Source organism: Myodes glareolus, chromosome 24 (assembly GCF_982192425.1).
Source record: "Myodes glareolus chromosome 24, mMyoGla1.1, whole genome shotgun sequence".
NCBI lineage: Eukaryota > Metazoa > Chordata > Mammalia > Rodentia > Cricetidae > Myodes > Myodes glareolus.
In genome coordinates this window covers 15,727,522-15,747,468 of record NC_142049.1, presented here as the reverse complement: position 1 = coordinate 15,747,468, position 19,947 = coordinate 15,727,522, and the positions used below count along the sequence as shown (strand labels likewise).

At 51.0% G+C, this 19,947-nt stretch overlaps 1 protein-coding gene across 2 annotated transcripts in view; it reads left to right on the top strand.

Moving 5' to 3' along the window:
- The window catches only part of Slc28a1 (solute carrier family 28 member 1), a 44,529-nt gene that overhangs the window by 10,935 nt on the left and 13,647 nt on the right, over positions 1-19,947 (top strand). For both annotated transcript variants that reach the window (XM_087901290.1, XM_087901291.1), the window contains 5 exons: positions 616-729; positions 2,243-2,320; positions 11,824-11,904; positions 14,078-14,158; positions 17,301-17,426. In XM_087901290.1, coding sequence (XP_087757416.1) covers positions 616-729; positions 2,243-2,320; positions 11,824-11,904; positions 14,078-14,158; positions 17,301-17,426 — 480 coding nt within the window. The remainder of the gene's footprint in view (positions 1-615; positions 730-2,242; positions 2,321-11,823; positions 11,905-14,077; positions 14,159-17,300; positions 17,427-19,947) is intronic.

Below are 19,947 nucleotides of genomic sequence, written 5' to 3'. Positions count from 1 at the left end.
GGCAAGGCTGGCCCTCCCGGTGACTGGTACACAAAGGTCCCTGCTATCCTGATGGGTGGGCTCTTCTCTCATCGTCTCCACAGCGAAGCAGCCACGCCCCAGAATCAGGACCCCTGTGCCCTTCAGAGCACGGCTGCACAAGTGTCTGAGGGAGGTGTCAAGGAGTCTTTCTGTGCTGAGTGGGAAAAGCAGCCCTAGGGCCTGGCTCTCTTCTGTCACATGGGCCATCAAGAGACCTGAGGTCAGGGTGCTGAACTCCCATAGAAGGTTGATGGTAAAGGTTTAGGCAGACAGAAATCATACACTAAGCTGGAGAGGAGCTGGGTTGGGGCAGGCTCATGCCTATATCCCAAGGCCAAAGTCTGAGAACTGAACTATGTCACGCTCGAGACCAGGGAAACTGCACATCAGTTTATAGAATACTGTACTTGCCCTGTCTCCCCGCTGCCAAGAGCCTGGCCTAGTCTGAATCCCGTGTGACCGTTGACAGCAACTGCTGGCAGGACAAAGCTCATGGTGTCCTCCCCGTGTCCCTGCCACCACCCTGCACCCTGCCCTGGACCTGCGGATTCCCCAAGCTTCTGAGCTCACTGGGACCTTTCTGTTGGCTGACAGGTGTCATGGCGAGCTGTGGCCTGGGGTCTGGGGCTGCAGTTTGTGCTTGGCCTCTTTGTCATCAGAACAGAGCCGGGGTTTGTTGCGTTCCAGTGGCTAGGCGATCAGATACAGGTGTGTACGTCGGGCCTTGCTTCCGGGGAGGTGGGGAGAGGTCACTTGATTTGGGAGAAGACAGATGTGGAGGTCCCAGAGGGCCCCGTAGCTGGGGTGGGGATGGGGGTGCTGGCCAGGCGCTTGCAGTAGTCACCAGCCCAAGGAGTTCTCATCCTGTCAGAGGCTGGGTCTGGTGTTCAGTGGAGTCCCAGATGGTGATGTTCTCAGGGTGTGCAGATGCTGGGTCATGTGACCTGCAGTGGTTTTCAGTGGCTTCGGAGTTCAAATTGCTAACAACAGAAATTACCCACTTTGTACTTTTTTAGAAATAATTTTTTTATTGAAATCAAACTTGGTTTCATTTTCGTTTTCTTTTCAGTTGCCTCTTTTTTCTTTCTTTTTAGACAGGGTCTCATTATGTAGCCTTTGATGGTTTGAATCTCACTCTGTAGACCAGGCTGGCTTCAAATTCACAAAGATCTGCCTACCTCTGCCTCCCAAGTGCCGGAATTCAAAGCGTGTGCCGTCACGCCCGGTTCATATCATCTGGCTTTTTTCTGTTTTGAGCTGTTCCATGTAAAAATTCTTGGAGCCAGCCTGGTTTAGCTTGTGCACGTGTGTATGCGTGTCTTTGTGGTGTGTAGTTACAAGTGTACATGTATGTAAAGATCAGAGGACAGTCTTGGGTGTCGTCCCTCAGACAGCGTCTCTTTAGAGATAGGGTCTCTCGCTGGCCTGGAGCTTGCCTTAAGAAGGTGGTCTGGAGGGGCTGGAGAGATGGCTCAGAGGTTAAGAGCACTGACTGCTCTTTCAGAGGTCCTGAGTTCAATTCCCAGCAACCACATGATGGCTCACAGTCATCTGTAATGAGATCTGGCGCCCTCTTCTGGTGTGTGGGCATACATGGAAGCAGAATGTTGTACACATAATAAAAAAAATAAATCAAAAAAAAAAGGTCCTCTGGAGCTAATGAGGGCCCCCGTGTCCACTTCCCCAGCTCCGGGTTATAAGCACTGCCCCAACACCTGGCTTTTTTAAAACTGTGGATTCTGGGGATCAAAGCTTAGGCCCTCGTTCCTACGAACAAGCACTGTACCAAGGGAGCTCTCCCCTTCAACTTCAGGGTTGTTGTTTGCTTGTTTTAGTTTTTGAGACAGTCTCACTAGGTAGCCCAGGCTGGCCTTGAACACCTGGCAATCCCCCTGCCTCAGTTTCCCAGTTGAGATTACAGGCATGAAATAATCCATCTGTTTTGCTTTGACAGTGTCTCATGTTGTTCAGGTTAGCCTCGAACTCACTATGATAAAGTATATATAACATAAAACTTACCATTTTCGCTCTTCTATGCTTCATTAAGTTAAACATTGTTGTGGGAGGCCACACGGTGGGACAGTGCCCCAGACTGGCACATCTTGAGGCAGGAAGGCCTGTGGCACCTGGGCTGGACCTACTCACTCCAGCCCGGGTTTCCAGCCATGGTTCTCCCCCCACCCTGTTCCTAGCCCCACTCCTGTGCTTGTGTTCCCTCTAGGTCTTCCTGAGCTACACCGAGGCCGGCTCCAGCTTTGTCTTCGGGGAGGCTCTGGTCAAGGATGTCTTTGCCTTTCAGGTCAGTGACCTCTTGCTCCAGCATGGGTGGGCAGTTGCTGCTCGGGTCCCAGCTGCGGGAGCCAACTGAGCGGAGAGGCCTTGAACCCAGGTGACGAGGCCTCCAGTGGGCACGGGCTGGTCCCTAGGATGCTAATGAAGCTGACGCTCAGGGTGGGAAAGGACCCAGCAACCTGTTTGTCTGATGATATTTGGGCTACATTTTGTAAAAGGTGGGGGAAGTTTGCTATTTCTGCATTGTCTGTCTGTCTGTCTTTCCTTCTTTCCTTCCTTTCTTCCTTCCTTCCTTTGTTTTTTGAGGCAGGGTTTCTCAGTGTATCTCTGGTTGTCCTGGAACTTGCTCTGTAGACCAGGCTGGCCTTGAACTCACAGAGATCCGCCTGCCTCTGCCTCCAGAGTGCTGGGATTAAAGGTGTGTGCCACCACTGTCCAACTGCATTATTTTTCTTGAGCACTAATCACAGAGCTGCTAGAAGACCGAGGGCAGGAAGTAGGGACCGAGAGATAAAGAGATAGCTCCCAGCTTGCTGCGGGGACACTGACTCCATAGATGCAGTTTCCTGTCAGGCCCTCCTTCCCCAACCCTCATGGCCAACTGGAGCTCCCACTCTTATTCCAGCCATAGACTGGAGCTCCCTCCTCTCCTCCCACTTTCTTCTCACTTCTCCCTTCTCCTCCTGCTCTCTCAACATTTTATTGTACATCTACAGTCATGGAAAATATTATAGTAGAAATTAAGATTAAAGTTACTCTTCTGTTTTCAAGATTCCATTGTCTCATGGCAGAGACCATGACCAGGAAAACACAGAGCGGTTCCTGCTGGGGCCATTGCTAATGCGGCCCCCCTTGCTGTTCTGGAAACAGTTGTGAATGTATTTATTTTCCCTCTGGTAACCTGGCCAAGCCTCTGAAATGCCTTTGGTATAGCCTGGTTTACAGCCAAACTGTCCGGAGATCCTGAAGCTCACTCCAGACTTACACTGCATTTCCAAAAGCCAGGCAGAGAGAGTAACAGTCTGGTCCCAGGGTTCTGCCTCTGGTGCCATAGTAACAAGGAGATGAATCACTGTTGCCTGTCTAGACCGCTAAGCCCCGTGGAGGGGCTGCACAGATGATGTCGGTAGGTTCTGGAGTTGATGCCTTTGATAGCTGTTCTCAGAGCCCTTTCTACACAGCTGGGGATGTTAAATCCAGGGGCTTCTAGCCTCACCTAGAGATTTCCGGGCTTGTGGTGAGCCAAAGTCCAACCCTTTCTTCTGGGCCTGAACCCTGGACCTTTTACCATTTTTCCTTGGGGCTCAGGGTCTGCTGTGCCAGTGACCCTGTGAGGAAGACCCAGCCTGTTCAAATAGTTTGAACGATGCAGGGTTACAAGGAAAGGGAGGGTCCCGGGTTCCTAAAGTCTGCCCAACCCTGGGCAGATTTGCCCCTTGAGATCTGTTTTGTATAAAGACATCGGGAAGTCCTTGGCCATCCAACAAGCTCACCTGAATACCATTCCTGTAGGGTGTGGGGACTGTTCTCTTCGTATCTGCACAACCAAGTGGGGGCACCCAAAGTTCCAGGGGAAGAGGTGAAGATCTGATGCAGGTCACTTCTAGAAGGCACCTTGTGGTACAGCCCTGACATCTTCTCAGCTTCGAACAACATATGATGGCCCTACCTACCTCCAGGGTGTGTGGTTCAAGTGACCGAGACAGTTGCAGGAGGGAGAATTTGTCACTAGAGATGCTGAGTGAGACTCCCTGAGGATATGGCGGAGTCCCAGGACATGGAAGATTGGGAGTTGGAAGCAGGAAGATTAAAGTAGTGTGGGTAGAGGCTGGGATGGAAGCTGAGAGGGAGCTGGGGCATCTGAGGTACAGGGCGAGCTTTGGTTTGAGGCATGGAAACATCTGGAAGGAAGCTTGAGATGGTCTTCAGTGAGTTCAGTGGGACTCTGGCTTGAAGGGTCTGAATACCAGGCAGAGGCATTCTGGGAATCTTTTGTTGAGATGTTACCCAAACTGGCCTCAAACTTGCGATCCTTCTGAGTTCTGGGTTTGCAAGCCGGTGCCACCATGCAGGCCTTGCATCTGGGTTTTCTCCACTAACTGAGGAACCATTAAAGAGTTCTGAGTAGTCCTGACCATGTCGTTGGTTGGTTAACAAGTATGTCAACAGCAGATAGGAAAGACAGTAGGCAGGATGCTGGTGTGTGTGCCGGGAAGGGGCCCAGCAAAGATGATGCATTATTGCCTAGGGATGCCAGGTTGGGGACAGCAGACAGCTATGCGTTGTTTCTCCATCCGCTCCATGTGCTGCTGTCGCAATAGCATTGGTCATTTGAGGACAAGGCTTGCTCTTACTTTGCATCCTTCATTCAGCCTTAAGCCTCACAAAGCATGCCCAGGGGCTCCGCTGTTTGCTGAATGATGAGGTCCTGGGAAGTCCCTCTGGGCCTGCTAGGAAGGTTGTGCAAGGGCACCGAGTCCCACTGACCGTATGGCCCTGGAGTCATTTCCATGTGGTCTAAGACAAATGGCTGAACTTCTTTTTATTTTTCAAGATAGGACTTCTCTATGTATCCCCGGTTGTCCTGGAACTCTCTCTGTAGGGCAGACTGGCCTTGAACTCACAGAGATCTGTCTGCCTCTGCCTCCCAGTGCTGGGATAGGGTCTCATGCTGGTCTTGACCTCATCACAGAGCCAAGTGTGAATTTAAATTCATGATCCTTCTACCAATACCGTGAAGCACTGGGATTCCATGCCAGAGTCAAGGACCTTCCTCTCTAACTCCTGTAGTATGGCCCAGGGCTTCTTATCCCTCAAGGGCCAAACGCAGGCTCTGAAGCAATTCAGGGTTATTACAAACCACTCTGTCCCACTCAAGGCTGTATAATTCTAGGGGAAGAAAAAAGAAAAGCTGAGGGGTGGAGGTGGGGCAGGGGTGGGGTGGGAGAAAGCCCTAACAGCTGCTACAATTTACAGAGAGGAGATGTGGCTGGACAACTTCATTTCTGTCTCACACCAACCCTTCAGAGGAAATACAATTCTCCCCTTTATAGATGAGGGACCTGAAGCTCTGTGTGGCTGATGCTTGTGCAAAGTCAGAGGCTGGTGAGTTAAGATTGGAGCCCCAGCCCAGAGTTCTTGCTTTTTAGTTTCTGTGCCCTGACATTAGAGCCCCTTTCTTAGGTGGTAAGAGCTCGGGGTCCTCCCGGCTTGTAAGAAATAGCATTATTTGGGACTGCTGGTTGAGTGGGACAGAAACACCCCCCACCTCCTGGCTTGCACCTCGCTTCCCAAGGAGGAGGGGGCCGGGCTGCTTCTTGGCTCACTGACGAGAAGGGCAGGTGGAGCAGGCAAAGCCAGAACTGGGCCTCAGAACAGCTGCAGCCTCCCAGCCGTTCTGCTTAGCCTTCGGGGTCAGCTTCATCCCTCATTCCGTGTTTACCCCATCAACACCAGATGTTCAGCCTTACAGCCCATCGGTTAGCATGGAACCACTCTCCTCTGCCAGCTGGATGGTCCAGGGTTCTGATTGGGCCGCACTAGATAATATGACCATGCTTAAACCAGTTACCCTGCATCCAGCAACCGGAGCAACTGAGCTCCTGTATTGTGCTCTGAAGCTGGGGTTATGGAATTAAAGCACTGATTGAAAGGAAGCAATCCTTAGACATGCATCCTTTAGCTGGGTGGTGGTGACACACACCGTTAAGCCCAGCACTTGGGAGGCAGAGGCAGGTGGATCTCTGAGTTCGAGGCCAGCCTGGTCTACAGAGTGAGTTCCTGATGGAAAAACCTTGTCTCAAAACACAATGCCAAAACCAAAAGAGAAACATATCCTCTGGAGTATCTCCCAGGAGAGGCAGGAGGCTAGCTCCCTGCAGGACCTGTGATCGGTTACATTTTCAGGGTCCCCCAATGTTCCAAGCTTCTGTTAGGGGTCTAGTATACGATCAGAGCAATGATGGCAGATGGCATCCCTGCCTGAGGAAAGCAGTGGTCACGGGTTCCCCCCCCCCATCTTGTCTCACAGTTAGCCTGGGCTCTATCTGGGAGTCTGGGCTGTACTTCCTGACCAGTGTTTAACATTTAAAGAGCTGTAAATGCAGAAAGGCAAACTCAAACTGGCTGTAGGGTGTAAAAAAGATGAATTTCTGTGATTGGGAAGTACCGGGACTTCAGGTCCTGCTGGACCCAGGTGCTCAACATGGCCTGGGATCTATCCGCCTTGGTCTGATCTTGCCGCTGTCCTGGTTCTGATTCCCGGTTTTATGTCTTGAGGTGGTGGTAAATATTTACCAGGCCTGTATCTAACAAGCTTTAGCAACATTAGAAAGGAGAAAGAGGAGAGGTGGGAGAAGGGAGGAAGAGGAGAGAAAGAGACAGACAGACAGAGACTGATGTTCTCTCTAGCTCCCACAGAGTGGCTCTAGGCCTGGCTGACAGCACACACCTGAGTAGGACGTACACCTGTCACCCCAGGAGCCCCCAGGCTTCCTGTGAAGAAGGTGGCTGTTGGTGGACAGGAAATCCTCTGCACAAAAGAAGGCAGGAAAGGGGCTCCAGGCCAGGCAAACAGCAGCCGCCTCTCCAAGGTTCCCCATTCCAGACTATCGGTGTCCCTGGCATGGCTGCGGTGTCCCTCCCTCCCTGGTGGAGGCTGTGCCATCCATTCTGGAAGAACACGCCCACATCTGCCAAGTCTCTTCTCAAATCACCCTTTTGAACCATTGCACCTCAACTGTCAGTACAAGGCAGGAGCCCTGTGACCTTTGACCTCCGCTTTGATTTACAGAGGGTCTAGCCAAGCCCTGGGCCTTAATCACCCAGGGAGGCAGGACTGCCCAGCGTTAGACCTGTCACTGGACTTCCAGTGACAAGAGTCAGCCCACTTCCTCAGACTCTGAGCTGACACCAGTAATGGTGTGTTTTTCTTGGAAACCCAGAAGCACCCTTAATAACACTGGAGAGGCACTCATGCGAACAGAACCCTTGAGGATTCACTCTGCAGTTAGGGGAAGAGTAGTAAGCGGCTCATCGCTGATCAGCCTCAGCAGTTTACAGTTCAGTCCTAGAAATGTCCTGGACTTTAGGAGGTCAGTCCTGCACATAAATTCCTGATCAGTGTGTTAGCCAGTGGTAGCCTTGGTAAGGTCAGGCCACACACATGCACACACACACACACACACACACACACACACACACACACACACTTCAACACTGAGACTTGCCCTCAAGGTACGGTGGCTCTGTTGGGTACTGAGCAGAACTCGAGGCTCTTCCCATGAACCTCCCAAATCTAGCCTAAGTCTCTGGCCAGTGTCCACTCCAGAGAAGCCTTCCCTGAGTGCCTGCAGATTTTTTAGAACCCAGGCTGTCTCCTGCTGGGACCTAGTCCAAATGATCTTGTGTCCAGGAAGTAGAATCACCCTGGGACCTCTTCAGCCTCCAGCTTCTCCAGGGCCCAGAGTTCTGCACGGTCCACGTGGTGTCCTGCTCCTGGCTGCATGTGCTCGCTTAGTCACCCTCTCACCCTGGTCCCCACCCCTGCTTTGGCTCCATCTCCCTTCTAGTAACTTTCCACCCAATCCCCCTGTACCCCCCTCCTCATGTCCCCGGTTCCTGCTTTCTTGCTGGGTCTGGCTGACCCAAGATCATACGCCCTCTGCCTCTCACAGTGGATGGCTCCAGCCCCTGGCACAGGCCCCACCTCCTCAGCTAAGCAGTGTTTGTCTTTCAACGCGCCCCCCCCCCCCCAGGAGCCCCTGAGGTGAAAGAGACTTTTTATCTCCTGGAGTTTGAGGGTATCTGCCTAATGCAGATGCTAATCCCCTCAGGTTTTCAGAGAGGGGTTGGGATGAGAGCCAGGGACTGAGTCGGAAGGCTGAAAAGGAAGGACGTGGGATGGCTGAGAAAAAACAGCCAGTTTGAACAGGTTTGACTTCTCTTCCCGGCAGGATGAAGTTGGTTCCAAGGGTGTGGGCCTCTGGAGCAATGGTCCTCAGGGTATGGGATGCTGTGATTAAAAACTATAGGCGGGCTGGCTCACAGGCAACAGGAGTTCACTCAGTATTCTAGAGGCCAGGGAGGTGAGCAGAGTGCTCCCATAGTCACGTCCTGGTCATAGTCACATGGTGGAAGATGGGGAGCATTCCAGAGCCCTCTTGTGTGTGTGTGTGGGGGGGGTGACCGCATCCACGAGGGCTACACCCGTGACCCAGTCACCTCCTTGGCCCTTCTAGTCCTGTTGTCGCCCAGGCTTTGGTCTTATGATGTGAATCTGGGAGACTCAGCCTATCGCAGGGACATGTGCTGCCCTGAACACGGAGAGGCAAGCTTTCCCAGGGCAGATCCCTCAGCCGCGTGCAGGACTTTGGCGACCTTCCTGGAAGAAGGCGGCCTCTGCCCGTTCTCAGTGTGTGACCTTAGACAGGCGGCTCACACCTCAGAGCCTCAGTGTACCCATTGGTTAGGCGGAGAGGGCTACAAACATCTTAGTTGCTTTGAGGATCCAGATATCAGTGGATATCTGACTCATAGTAGGACTTCCCATCAGGCACACAGTAGGAGTTAATAGTTCTTTCTTCATCCTTCCTGATTGTCTGCCATCCCAGGCACTGTACATCCAAAGGTGGTTTTGGGGCTGTGAGGCCATGCTGGCCATAGGGATATTATTACATACCCTACTTTAGAAAATCGGATCCTGTCTGCCTTCCCCCTCCCCTCTCCTTCCCTCCCTTTTATGCTTTTCTTCTATTATTTCTGGTGCTGGGGCTCCTTGGGTTCCAACCCAGGGCCTCAAATGCTAGGCCAATGCTCTATCACTAAGCTACCCAAAGGCCACCCCTCTTCTCTTCCATTTCCCTTCCCCACTTCCCTCCTTCGCTGTTCACCACTTCACCCCAAAGGTGGTTTCTCTGTCACTGACAGTCCCCATCTGTAGTGAGAACAGGCCTTCTGATGCCCACTCTGCCAATCCTGGACGCATTTTCCTGCCTTGAGCCTGGGGTTGTAGCCAGCTGGTTAGTTGCCCTGGAGCCCCTCACATGACCAATCACACCAGCTGACTAGACGTACGCAGATCTGGCTCCTCGGAGAGCAGAATGACGTCACCACCCTGGGCTGTGGATAGTTCAGCTCCCATGCATTGGTAAGGTGGAGTTATAGGGCAGGAATGGGGTTTCTGAAATCAGTACCTACGTTCCCTGCTGGGTGACAGCCCCAGCAGCAGGCATGCCATAGTGGTGGGGGGTGGAGAGGAAGAAGTCCAGAGAAGGCCAGCGGTGCTGGTTGGGGTGGGGGAGGGGAGGGGAGCCCCCACCCACCACCCACCACCACCACCACCCCCCGCGCCAGACTCCTCTTTCATCCCCAGCTGGGCTGCAGGAGCAGATCCTTGCTGCCACCTATGCCCATCTGCTTGCTTTGGGAGATTGTGCAAGACTCTCCCCTTTCAAAACATAAATAACCAGCTCCTGCCCTTCAGCCTTCCCTGCCAGCTTGGCCTCCTGGAAATGCTGCCTGTCCTGGCGGCCATCTCTGGGTGTCTTGTTCCTTCTCAATGTTACTTGGCATCTGGTCTGTGTGTACATCCTTTCTCTGACACTGCTCGCCCCTAGCTAGGTTTCTTGCTCGTTTGACAGTCTGTCTCAAGTCTTATGTTTCCAGAGCGTTGGGGCTCCCTCCCAGTTGACTGGCCGGGCCTGGTTTTGGCCATCCTGCCTCTGGATGACCTCAGGTTCCTAGGCTCTTGATTCTCCTCTCACCTTAGCAATGCAGACTCCAGGATCGGCTCTGCAGGCTGTGAGTGGTGTTTGTTCTGCCGCTTCAGCTGGACCTCACCATCCTTTTTTTTTTTTTAAAATAACTTTTAATTAATTAATTGGGTATGTGTGTGAGAGCCGGGGTATGTGTGTGTGTGCCACGTGTATGTGGAAGTCAGAGGACAACTTGTGGCAGTCGGTTCTCTCCTTCTACCATGTGGCTCTCAAGGGTAGATCTCAGGTTATCAGACTGGATGGCAAGCCTTTACCTTCTGAGCCATCCTGAAGGCTTTAACTGCATTTCTTATGGGCCAAGTCCCAAGTCCAGTCCCGTAGCAGGCTTTTTCTCCTGGGCCACCAACCAGCTCCCAAAGCACGACACACACTTCTTATTAGTTATGAGCGCTTGTACGTGGAGACTGTTCTTTACTTTTCTGGCCACCCTGACCCAAACAATCACACAGAAACTGTATTAGTTACAGCACTGTTTGATCAATGGCTTAGGCGTATTACTAGCTAGCTCTTACATCTTAAATTAACCCATTTCTATTATTTTATATTTTACCACAAGACTTGTGGCTTGTCATCTCTTACTTCCTGGGTAGCTACATGGCTACATGGCATCTGCCTGACTCCACCTTCTTTCTCCCTGCCTTCAGTTTAGTTTTCCTGCCTAGCTCTATTCTGCCCTGACATAGGCCAAAGCAGCTTCTTTATTAACCAATGGTAATAAAACATATTTATAGTATACAGAGGGGACTCCCACATCAAATGTTCGACCTAGCTTAGACTCATTTCTAGCTAGTTCTTTTAACTCAACCTGAAATCAGCCCTCTGTCCAAAGACATGCAAGTTCTGTTACTATAAATGGGTCAAAGTTGGGGCCCCGAGAGATGGCTTGCAAAAGACCTGAGTTTGGTTCCTAGCACCTGCATCAGGCATTTCACAACCATCTGTGATTCCGGCTCCAGGGCATCTGATGCCCGCTTTTGGCTTCTGCAGGCGCCAGCACTCGCTTGTGCGTACCATGTTCCCCCATCTACTATCATTGAAACAATAAAACAAATCTTTAAAAATAAATAAAAGAGCTGTAGCAGGAAAGCCCCGGGGTGGGGCTGTGAACCTGGAAGGGAAGGAATGGATGTGAGGATCCTGGCATGATTGAAGAGGAAGCAGGGTGGCAGGATGAGGTGCTAATTTCAGGGCCAGGATAAGTCTGCTCCAAGTTTGACAACGACCCTGAACAGAAGCAGAAAGCCACAATAAGGAGGGTTCCCCCATTCAGGCCCAGAGTGCTGGGGGCCCCATCAGGCCATGGACCAGAACTGAGCTCACAAAGAAGAAGGAGAGTTCATCGGCTGCTAGAGCTGAGCCAGCGCCTTTAACCTTCATGGCAATTCCAAAGATTCATCCTCATGTTGGAGATAAAGAAACAGGTGGTAAAGGCAGCCCCACCCCCACAGCCCAGCACAGGCTCGCATTGGGGAGAAGTGGGGGTCTTCGGTGGCCTTACTCAGAACGGGAGACAGGGACCTGAAATAAGCCCCGCCGGGGGTCATCTGGGACACCAGCATTTACTTGAAGGCTTCTCCCTGCGCCTTGGAGGACCCCTGAGAGGCAAGGCTTTGGGGGAGTGGACCAGGGCTCCACCGAGCACCTCTAACCAGGACCCCTGAGAGGCAAGACTTTGGGGGAGTGGACTAGGGCCGTGCCAAGCACCTCTAAGCTGGGCTTCTCTGTTTCCCGACAGGTTCTGCCCATCATCGTCTTCTTCAGCTGCGTCATGTCGGTTCTCTACTACGTGGGCCTCATGCAGTGGGTGATTCTGAAGGTGAGTCCTCAGGCCCGTGCTTGGTTCTTCTGAGTGACCGGCTCTCAGGTTTACACCCCCACCCTTCTAGAATGCTGACATCCCAGGATGCCCCAGCCCTCAGCATAACGTACTCTCCCAGAATCCCATGGCTCAAGGCCTACCTCCCTACCCTAGAATCTATACCTGGATCTATACCTTCCCAGAATCCTCTGCTCCCAGGGTCCATACCCTCCCAGAGTCTCTTGCTCTTGGAGGCCATACCTTCCCAGAATCCTCTGCCCCCACATTTCACATTCTCTCTGAATCTATTGCTAATCAAACATCTCCTCAGAAGGTCTCTTGTCCTAACACTGGGGGAAAAATGGCATCAAAATTCAATGCAGTCTCTGTGGGAGGAAGGGTGGGGGTCTGTGAGGCAACACAGGCTTTAGAAGAAAAATTATTTATACTAAAATGATCTTGAGTGATGATAACATCAGGCCACATTGGCCTTAGCTGGTATAAATGTGCTTACTTAGAAAAGACTATTACATTTCATTTGCTTACTTGTTTATTGTGTGTGTGCACATGCACATGTGTGCATGCACACATATGAGGCTACACATGTGGAGGTCAGAACATGCTTTGCAGGAGTTGGTTTTCTCCTCCTGCTATACAAGACCTGGAGTTCAAACTCAGGCTGTCAGGCTTGGCAACAAGCACCTTTACCTGCTGAACCATCTTGGCAGCCCAAACGTGCTTAGGTTTGTGAGATCTGCATCACATCAGGATGCTGGAAATAGCCTTGCACAGCGTCAGACTTGGCAGAAAGTTCTGAGGGTTTAGCCGACAGAGCTCAGAATAAGTCAGCGCCTTTGGAGGGCAGCAAGAATAAAAAGTGACCTGTGGCTATGTCGAGAGCACACCCGGCAGAATCCAGGGAGGGAACAATCCCTGGACCTGGAGAATGTGTTCAAGCGTAGACTTGGACACACGGTGCTGTATAAGCCGCAAAGGGCAAGGGCTTGAATCCACAGCAGCAGGGCCGGAGGGACAGAGGGATGGGCCTGGACAAGAGGAAGAGAGGAGGGGAGTTTATTTCCAAACACTTATGACGAGAGGCTGAACAAGGCCAGGCTGCGAGGTGGCAGCAGAGCAGAAATGTTCTAAGGAAGAACTTTCTAGCACAATGTGTCCCAAACCCCTTTCCACGGAACTCTAGACGGTGGCATGCTACCAGACGCTACTTGGAAAAGGAAGTCTCTAGTGAAGCAACTGAGGAAAGCTAGGCTAGACATTATGGTAAAGAAATTGAAATGCTATTTTGGAGACAGGGTCTTACTATGTGGCTCAGGCTGTTCTGGAACTCACTGTGTAGATGAGGCTGGCCTTGAACTCACAGAGATCTGCCTGCCTCTGCCTCTTGAGTGCTAAAATTAAAAATGTGTGCCACCAAGTCCAACTAACAGTTTGTTTGTTTTTTTTAATTATTTTTCTGGGGGCTGGAGAGATGTCTCAGCATCTAAGAATATGTCCTATTCTTGCAAAGGACCTAGTTGGGTTCCCAGTATTCACCATGGCAGATCACAGCTCCCTGTAACTCCAGCTCCCGCGGATCTGATACCTTTTCTTTAAGCCTCAGGCACATGCAGGCACATAAAACAAATCCAAAAATAAAATCTCTGTTTTGTGTGTGTATGTGCCATAGACTTGTGTAGTAGTCAGAGGGCAACTTGCAGGAGTTGGTCCTCTCTCTCCACTGTGTGGGACCTGGGGATCAAACTAGGTCATCAGGCTTGGTGGCCAATGCCCTTACCTGATGCACTAGCTGGCTGAGTCTTCCCCTTAGTTTCTGAGACAGGATCTCTTGCTGAACCTGGAGCTCACTGATGTGGCTAGGCTGGTTGGCTGGCGAGTCCCAGGGATCCCCCAGTCTCCATCTTCCCAGCACTGGGATTCCAGGCACATGCGTTTTACACGGGAGCTGGAAGTCTGTACCTGACTGACTGAGCCATCATCTCCCCAGCCCCCCTGCTCACCTCTTAATACTGCTCCAGTGCTAATTAAATTTCAACGTTAGTTTTGGAGAGGCCATTCAAACCACAGCAGGGCCCTAAGCTGGAAGGAAGACTTCTAAGGTATCTTTGTCCCCCAGGTCTTTCTGAGTCTGCGCTTGCCAATGTCCACTCACGAGCACTCTGTTTTCTTCCAGATTGCCTGGCTGATGCAGGTCACCATGGGCACCTCAGCCACTGAGACCCTGAGTGTGGCAGGAAACATCTTTGTGAGCCAGGTGGGTCTGCAGCTACCCAAACCAGCCTGGAGGTGGGGCAGGGATCCAATCTAATTCCAGGGAGAGCTGTTTGAATCTGTCTCCAGGTCATCAGAGGCTGCTGCCCAGGGATGCTCAGTTTGGTGGCTGCATGCCCTGCCTGTGTCATGCCAAACCCAGACATGGCCGTTTCGGCACCTCTGCCACTCCAGCCTAGGCTGTCATCATCAGCTTAGAGGCTCACGGGCTTTAGATGGGGAAACTAAGGCCAGCAAGGTATGAATGGTTCGGCCGAGATACCCCAGGGATAAGTGACGGCAACATTTAGGTTTTGGTTTTTGTTTCCTGAGCAGGCTTCTTTCCACCGTATCATTTCTCTTGGCTTTTCCCTGCCTGAAATGCATTTTTCAGAATAACTATGGCTCTGAAGGCACCAGGACTCCCAAGTCTCTTCAGGCCTGACCTTCCTGAGAAAGAAAACTGTGCAAGTCAGGGAGTCCCTGAGAAACAGCCTTGCCAAGTGATTTCTTAGTTCATTGGGCAGTTTAGGAAAAGTTGGCCTATTTTTTTTATTGTGGTGCAAGCATGCTAATTTCAAAGGGTTTTATAGTTTGCATGTTTGGTGTTCCAGACAGATGTGGTTACAGACAAGTTGTTCCCAAAACAAACCCCCCACTCTCTCTCTATCTGTCTCTGTCTCTCTTTTCAGGTTTTTGTTTGGTTTGGTTTGTATTTTGAGACAGGGTTTCCCAGTGCAGCCCTGGCTGTCCTGGAACTCCCTCAGTAGACCAAGCAGACCTTGAACTCAGAGATCCACCTGCCTCTTCCTTCTGATTGCTGGGATAAAGGCCTTCAGGGGCTGATCCTCTCGCTTCTATCTCTTGAGCGTTTGAATCACAGGTGTGAAACACCACCCAAATCTCTTTAACATGTTCAAACTGAGGCCCAAGAAGAGGAGGACCCCAAACTACAGAAAGCCGACTATTATGAAAACTTAGAGACACAGCCTGTTTCTGCTGAGAACCTCAATTTTTTAGCAGTGGTATAAGGCTGGTTGCTATAAAAAGCTCCCAACATACATTACTGCGTCTAAGGTGTTGTCCAATTGCCCTAGACCTCTGACTCTTTGCCTAATTTCCATCAAAGGGAGAAATGGAGTGAGCAGCCTTCAAGGTTTGCGACACCACTTCAGTCTATAACCATGGCAGGCCTGGGCCTCCTATGCAGTCCCCACTCCCTCCCCAAGGTTTTACAGTAGCCCCTTGGCTGTAAACGCTTGATATATGCCCCATCTGGAGCCCTGAGCCCATCCTTCCTCCCCGAACTCTGAACTGGTGGTCTGACAGGTTTCTTACCCCTCTGACTGGATAGTAACTCAGAGATGTCACAGGCTCACTAAACAGGACCTGGATTCCCTCGCTTGGCACAGCTGTGTCCTCTCACGACTCCCGGGAAGCCGTCACATCTCCATGAGTTCAGACGGCTCAGAAAGCCACTCGCCTTCCTCTGCTTTCCTCATTTTGCTCTGCCCCTGCATCCCGCCTGGTACCAAGCCCCTCAGCTCCACCTCTGCGTCCATCCATTGCTGGTCCTGACCTTCCTCCTTGCTGTGAGCCATGCTGCCTGTCTCCTGGACCGCTGCAATTGCTACCTGTTCTTCCGGCTTCCGTCGTTAGACGTGTGTCTGAGTGACCTGCCAAAGACATGTAAGAGGAGCTAGGGGTGTGACTCAGTGGTTTGCTTAACGTGGGCAAAACCCTTGAGGTTCCATCCTAGTCACACACACACACACACACACACACACACACACACACACACACACACCAGACCATGCCCTGCTCAAACAGATGAACTTTCCCCTGAGCCATCCGCCCTCATCTATCTCCATATCAAACCTGTCCTCACACACAGCACTCTGTGACAGACACATCTTCCTCTTGCGCGTTTCTCAAACTTGGCCAAGCTAATTCCTGTCCGCAGGCCATTGGTCTATCTGGACTGCTGACACCCCTTCAGTGGTGTCTATAGTTGGATCCTTCCCGTCTAACCCAATGCCCTTCCCATCTCAGTTGACATTAGCCCAATGCTACTTCCTCTGAGAGGTCTTTGCCAATATTCCCTAACCATGAGGCCTTTTTTTTTTCTTTTCTTTTATTGAGACAGGGTTTCTCTGTAGCTTTGGTGCCTGTCCTGGAACTAGCTCTTGTAGACCAGGCTGGTCTCAAACTCACAGAGATCCGCCTGCCTCTGCCTCCTGAGTGCTGGGATCCAAAACCACAGTGCACATCTACCTGGCTCCTCCCCCTTGACCTCCCGCCCACTTCCTATTCCCAGGGACAAGCTCTTGCCCCTTCCACGTATTGTTTACTTTTCTTGTCCCTTTGATGAAATACCTGACAAGAGCACCTTAAGGAAAGAGAGAGATGCTCATTTTGACTCACAGTTTAGAGATACCGTCTATCCTGACTGAGACAACCGGGCAGAGACCAGTAAGGCAGCGGTCGAAGTGAGAGGGATGCTGGCACTCAGCTCACTCTCTAGTTTGTATTCATCCTGGGGCCCCAGCCTGTGGGACAATGCTATCCACATTCAGGGTTGGTGGCCATCCCTCCTCAGTTAGAACTCTCTGAAAGTACCCTTACAGATGCCCCCAGAGGTGTGTTTCCATGGTGATTCTAAACAAGATTAGCCGGCATACTCTTTATCTCCCTATCCTGCAGAGCAGTACCCAGACACCAGTGGCTCCATAGCTGCTCTGCACAAAGAGAGTGGCCCCAGACTTTCCCACAGGTCCCAGAGCAAATGCCCGTTGCCTACCCAGCTCCTTCCTTAGTGGTACTCCCCTTAGCATCCACAGAAGTTCAGGCCTGTTTCCCCTCACAAGCTTCTGTTTGCTCCCCTGGAAAAGGGGGGGCCTTTTCTGTCTCAGGTAGGAAGCCATGAGGAGGCGCCTGGGTTTGAGGCACATGGTATGTGTCAACACAGGGAGCATTGTGAACCAGAGTGTCGCGTAGCGGTCCTTCCACAGAGCTGGGAGGACAGTGAGGTCCAGATCCTCTGAGATTCTTCGCCATGCACCATGACCACTCCTTCAGGGGCAGGGGCGGTGAGAACGGGGCCCAGCAACCCCTGTTCAATTGTCTACTGTCTGTCTTGTTTATAGACTGAAGCTCCCCTGCTCATCCGGCCCTACCTGGCAGATATGACACTCTCCGAAGTTCACGTTGTCATGACTGGAGGCTTCGCTACTATTGCCGGCAGCCTCCTGGGCGCCTATATCTCCTTTGGGGTAGGTCGAACCTTCTGTTGCTTTGTTATGCCAAAGCCCTGAAATCGCCTTTCTAACACCCCCACGCAGCACCTCGGGGTGTCCCCTCTCTGTCTCAAAGCCCAGCTTTGCCTGAGCAAGGCAGGTAGACCTGCTGGGCTGAACCACTTGCTCAGGCTTCTCACAGGGCTCCTAGGGCAGATTCCCAGAATTCCCTTTACTAAGTTCTTATGTATTGGGCACTATGCTGGGCACTCTAATATCGCCATTTTCTAGATAAGAAATTAAGGCTTTTGTGTGTGTGTGTGTGTGTGTGTGTGTGTGTGTGTGTGTGTGTGTGTGTGTGTATGTATGTATGTATGTGTGTGGGGGGATCATGCCTTTACTTTGCTCTTAAATGATGATATATGTCATAATCCTTTCATGGGCCAATCCAGTGGTGTGAATTGGGGCCTAGTTCATAGTACAATAGCACGGGCAGAGAGGAGTTTTTGTCCCTGAGAGAGCACCTGACATTGATGCTTGGTGAAATCCAGGGTACCTGCTTGTGATTTCGCACTCAAAGCTCCAGTTTGATATTGTTTTCCCTTTGTAACTATCACAGATATCTCTGCCTGTTATGGGAGTAAATGAAGCATTTGTTGTGTCTTTGGTGAGTTTTGTTGTCGTTTGAGACAGCTTCTTGGCTGGCCTGGAGCTCACTCTGTAGATCAGGCTGGTCTCAAACTCACAGAGATCCGCCTGCCTCACCTCTCTCAGTGCCAGGGCTAAAGGTATATACCACCATGCCAAGCTTGGTTTGATGTTTTGTTTTCTTGTTTTGAGACGGGATCTCTCTATTGTAGTCCTGGCTGTCCTGGAACTAGCTATGTAGACCAGCTGGCTTTGAACTCAGAAATCCTCCTACCTTTGCCTTCCAAGAGCTGGGATTAAAGGTGTGCACCACAGTGTAAGACTGGCTTGGTGTTTTTGGCAGGGTTTCCCTGTGTAGCTGAGGTTGGCCTTCTGCCTTAGCCCAAGGTTTAGGAGTTCAGACATGCACCACGGCACCTGGTTTATGTGATGCTGGGGTTCAGATTCAGGGCACTGAGGATGCAAGGCAAGCACTCCACAGACTGAGCTGTGTCCCAGCCTCACAAGTAAGTTTATAAAAGGTTCACATCCTAAATTGGTGGTGATGGTGCAGGCCTCCATCCCAGCACTTGTGAACTGGAAGCAAGAGGATCAGGATTTCAAGGCTAGCCTTGAGACTTCTTTTTCTCCAAAGAAACAAACAAGAAGCCAGAGAGATGGCTCAGCAGTTAGAGGTTAATGTTGGAGGAAGGAGGTCACTTATTGGTTCCTGGCCGCCCAGTTAGCCTAGACCCGGCTGCCTGGCTAACTTAGAACCGAAATAACCACTAATTTTAATAATACAGAAATAATACAGAAACTGTATTAATTAAATCACTGTTTTGCCCAATAGCTCTAGCTTCTTATTGGCTAACTCTTACATATCAATTTAACCCATTTCCACTAACCCGTCTACTGCCACGTGGCTGTGGCTTACCGGCTAAAGTTCCAGTGTCTATCTCCAGTGAGGCTACATGGCATCTCTCCAACTCTGTTCTTCTTTCTCCCAGCATTCAGTCCAACTTTTCCTGTCTACCTAAGTTCTGCCTTGCTACAGGTCCAAAGCAGTTTCTTTATGCATTAATGATAATCACAGCATACAGAGGGGACTCCCACATCAGGTTAAGGCAGGAAGGTCCTGAGTTCAGTACTGACCACCTGGGCTACATAGTAAGACGCTGTCAAAAATCAAACCAAACTGAAACCCAGGTGGGCAAGATGATTCAGTAAGAAAGCACCTGCTGCCAAGCCTGCCTCTACTACCTGGGCTCAATCCCCAGAGCCTCATGCTGTGGACGTGGACACACACACTTTTGTTTTGTTTTGTTTTCTCGAGACAGGGTTTCTCCATGCAGCCCTGGCTGGCCTGGAACTCGCTTTGTAGACCAGGCTAGCCTAGAACTCACAGAGATTCGCCTGCCTCTGCCTCCCAAGTGCTGAACTTGAAAGCGTGTGTCATCCCCTCCCACCCCATCCCCATAAGTTTTTTAAAGATCTGAAATCTTAGCACTTGGGAGGTACAGGCAGGAGGATCAGAAGTTCTAGGTCATTAGCTACATGTAGATCTGGAGGCTGTCTTGCCTCAAAAATCAAACAAAGAAAAAGCAAAGCACACAAAAACTGAAACCCCAAACTTTGTTCATGGAACTGTTTCTCATAGTGACATATTGGACATACTATTTTCACATCTGAAGGTCTTCAAATGTCTTAGCTTGGCTCTAGGCATCATGATCAATGTTAGGAATCAGTCCCATGTTCTTTCTAGCCACATGAGCTTTGCAGAGACCTCCAGTCATTAGCTAGGACTTAAAAGACAAGAGATCTACCTCGCAAGTAGCGTTTGCCAACCTTCTGAAAAGCCCTGAGTTCCACACTAAAAAACTAAAATATACCTATAATCACAGCACTCCAGAAGCTGAGGCAGGAGGAT